Source organism: Tripterygium wilfordii, chromosome 13, assembly GCF_013401445.1.
Source record: "Tripterygium wilfordii isolate XIE 37 chromosome 13, ASM1340144v1, whole genome shotgun sequence".
Taxonomy (NCBI): domain Eukaryota; kingdom Viridiplantae; phylum Streptophyta; class Magnoliopsida; order Celastrales; family Celastraceae; genus Tripterygium; species Tripterygium wilfordii.
In genome coordinates, this window is record NC_052244.1 from 15296182 (window position 1) to 15299998 (window position 3817).

At 38.2% G+C, this 3817-nt stretch overlaps 1 protein-coding gene across 1 annotated transcript; it reads left to right on the plus strand.

The window, feature by feature from the left end:
• Window positions 1-882: 882 nt before the first annotated feature.
• On the plus strand, window positions 883-2637 carry LOC120013462 (60S ribosomal protein L14-2-like). The gene is made up of 5 exons (XM_038865272.1): window positions 883-1020; window positions 1143-1244; window positions 1905-2034; window positions 2121-2233; window positions 2372-2637. Exons 1-5 carry the CDS (start codon window positions 1018-1020, stop codon window positions 2426-2428), a joined length of 405 nt encoding a protein of 134 aa, XP_038721200.1. The 5' UTR covers window positions 883-1017; the 3' UTR covers window positions 2429-2637.
• Window positions 2638-3817: the final 1180 nt, after the last annotated feature.

The following is a 3817-nucleotide window of genomic DNA, read 5'->3' on the forward strand; positions in this document are numbered from 1 at the left end:
TAACAGGACATAGGTTTCATAAGACAAGGACCAGTTGACATAATGTGCCACACACAGGTCCTGCAACGAGGATCGTCTCTGCGATCAATGAAGATATCGAACTTATGAGACTCGCTCCCCCACGACATGTCGCACGAGTATACAGTCGGGTACAAGAAACTTGGGATAATGTCAATTTTAACGCCGACTCCGTAAGCGAATTCCAGTAATCCGGGGTCCTCGGTCTTGGAACGGCAGTGAACTGCGAGGTTTGTGTTTGGAGCGATGTAGTTGTACATGTAAACTGTGCTGTTCTGCGGCCAAGCTGCGGTGGATGTGCCGATGCAGCAAACCACAATTGAGAGGACTAAGAGCAGGGAGTGTTGGGGGAATAATGAAGCCATGTTAGTTTGATTTTAGTATTTGGTGATCAACTTCTTGTTTGTTGGGCCATTTTATAGGCAAGAGACCACCTAGAAATTTGGATTGATAGTCTAATTAATTTTATCATTAAATAGTTGGATATATAGGGAATATTAAAAATATAAATCAAATTAATTACAAAAATAATCACCCTATTTTTGGACATATTTCATTCTTTAAGGTTTCAAATGGGTCTTTTAATGTTATAATGTTACTCATGTTTTGAAAAAAAAAACACGAGTAAAATTAGAATAATATTTACATGTGTCACACCGTGTCAATAAAAATAAAAAAAATAATAACATAACTAGAAAACCCATGAGCCAAACACTGTTTTGGTACAACCCAACCCACCCAACAGATCCATACGCAGGGCCCACTGGCCAAAAATGGGCTTTGAGTTCAACATGAGATATTCCAAAAATGGGCTCAGGCCATCCTCACCCAATAGAACTTTACGCTGGGCCCAGTGGGCCGCTACTGCCAAAGATGACAAAACCCTAGATCTGACGGTTCAAGCCTCCCACAGAAGGACGATAACATAAAATCCTACACTCTCCGCCTCTGTCTCCCGTCTTTTACACCTTCACAAACGCACACTTCACAAGATCCAAAATGGTGAGTTCTTCTTCCTTTCTTGTTCTACGTAACTGGAGGTTTATCTGTTTCAATTTCCCTGTGACCTGTTTTTCTTCTCTTTTGACTTGATTGGGTATTTTTTTGAACTTTATCCGGTGCAGCCTTTCAAGAGGTACGTGGAGATCGGGCGGGTGGCACTTGTCAACTACGGGAAAGACTATGGCAGGCTCGTTGTCATCGTCGATGTCCTCGATCAGAACAGAGTAAGTCGTTTATATACTCATATATTTGCAGACACATGCTTTCTATGATCACATTAGTGTTTGTATCCATTGAATATTTATAAGAAGTGGTATTGAATTTGCTTATTTGGTATTGTTTTTGTGAAATCGGATTCTTGCGTTGGATGTATGTTGAGATTGCTTCGAAGAAGCTCCCGAGATATTGTTAGTTACTCATTCGGCTGTTTATGATTAGGAACCCCTTTTGTGTTCTGCAATCTGCACTGAATCTTGTTTAATGATATTGATGATGTAAGAAACTGTAAAGTATTCCCATCAGCTGCCATTGAATTACTTGAGATTGCAGTCCACGGTAGCCCCATATTCAATATTCTCTGAAGTAATATGTTTATTTTATGAATTAAGAAAAAGTAATATGCTCTCCAACGGTATTAACATGTTGGTGGGTTTTTAGAGGCTGGGAAATGTCTGATGATTATGTGATGTACAAGAAAGTGGGGTGCTTTCAATTGAGTTATACTCTGTCAGCCAATTTTTTGTTTCATCAGTAGGTTTCTGTTGGCTCAACGTGTATTCTGTTTGTATTGATGCTCGAAGAATTTTGCATTGTGTTTCTAATTTCAATGCACTAAGAAAGTTTTGTTTTTATCCTTTGATGAATTTTTTTTGGTCTATTTACAGGCTCTAGTTGATGCCCCAGATATGATTAGGACCCAAATGAATTTCAAGAGGTTGTCTCTAACTGACATCAAGATTGAGATTAACCGGGTGCCCAGGAAGAAGAATTTGATTGAAGCTATGGAGAAGGCTGGTATGTCCAATTATTCTTTTATTAAGCTTTACATATATCTGTGTGCTACATTATATTCATTTGATTATGCAATTTGTGGACTGTAGATGTTAAGAACAAGTGGGAGAACAGCTCTTGGGGTAGGAAGCTGATTGTTCAGAAGAGAAGGGCGTCTCTTAATGACTTTGATAGATTTAAAATTATGTTGGCAAAGATCAAGGTATTCTCCTTTGCGAATTCACATTGAATTGATTTTTGTCTATGTTCTTGTACTTAAAAGCTTATGTATCTCCTCTCAAAAAAAAAACAAAAGAAAAAAAAAAGCTTATGTATCTTGTAACCATGTGTGCATGTGCAGAAATCTGGATTGGTGAAGCAGGAGCTTTCAAAACTGAAGAAAGAAAATGCGTGTTAGGCAATTATTTATAAGAACTTCCCAGTTTTGTTTGCAGTGTTCTTGAAATGATGATGTTTTTGGATCTTACTATTTTTCTTGTGTAATTTAGACTGCCAAACTGAGATTTCAGCAAAAAAGATATTTTGTAACAATAATGATGACCTATACTGTCCTGTTGTTCTGACATGGTTTTTCCTCTGCTAATTGATTTTTCAGCTTTGAATTCCAAATTTTTTTCCCTGATACTCTTCCTGCCCTAGCCGTAATGTTATCCTGCATGGAAAATTTTCAAAGATCCTACAAATGAGCAAGTGTGTGTGTTTTTTTTTTTCCCCTTTGAATCAACGTTGTTATCATTTCTGGCATCTTTTGTGTGTGCATATTGTAAATTTTGTGCAAGTTTACTGGTTCATTTTGTTTGAAGGTTGATACTGCATGGTTTTTCTTTTTCCCGTGTCAATGGATTGGATTTGATAATGTTTTACTCTGCTTGAAGGATTCCTATTTGTTCCGTGATGTGTTAAATTTGTTTTCAGTTATCCAGCTCGAGTGTTATGCCCAAGATGTCACTTGAATTATGTGTGTCAACTCAGCGGTTGTGATACCAAAGTGATGGGTCACTCTGTACTATTAGGAACAAGAAGTTTCAATATGTAATTTGAATTTATGTAAAACAAAAGGTGAAAACTATTTTAGGATCGAAAAGTCATAGGTTTAGAATTGCCTGAAATTTAGGAAGGTAACTCAATTCGACATGATTGTCAAGACTAACCCTAATAGTAAAAAATGTAAGATTGAGGTTAAATTTACGTTTAAGCCTATAATATAAAAAACTAGTATCAAAATATAAAAAGCAAGAATCCAACCCGAAAGAGAAATAATCTCAAGATATTTTTATTAATCCTAATGATCTCATGGGAGACTACAATCCTAATAAATAGGAAACTTGGTACGTAATAAACAAGGAAGGAACTTAATACTTAATAAACAAGGACAACCGAAGCCATACCAACTCCCATTGATGCGAGGTCGACTCAATCCCCCTCCCCTCCCAAAAACTTACCCAAAAGTTGTTCTACTCATTCTACCAACTTCTTCACAGAGAGAGCTTCAAGGTCAAGTCGAGTTTTGTGTAGCCAGAGTTGACACTCCTCTCTCCTGGGCCAGATCTACCCATCAAACTGCGATCCAGATCCAATTGTTGATCAGTACATGGCTTGGTGCCATCATCATAAGCCTCTCCCCTCACTGCATGTTGAGCCTGTAGCCCAGATGTTGGTTGTGGTAACCACAATCCCTCTCCAAGGTTTCCATCGTCAGCAGCACCGACCATACGTTGTGTGGGTCTTACAACAGTGCGTTGCCGCTCTTGGTACATCGACGGACTGTGAGTCCTGGAGCTGTCTG

Bases quoted from the DNA above. Each gene is read 5' to 3' on its own strand.
- LOC120013462 (XM_038865272.1), top strand. The intron at 1,245-1,904 runs GTAAGTCGTTTA...GTCTATTTACAG, and splicing joins ATGTCCTCGATCAGAACAGA to GCTCTAGTTGATGCCCCAGA. The intron at 2,234-2,371 runs GTATTCTCCTTT...GTGCATGTGCAG, and splicing joins TTATGTTGGCAAAGATCAAG to AAATCTGGATTGGTGAAGCA.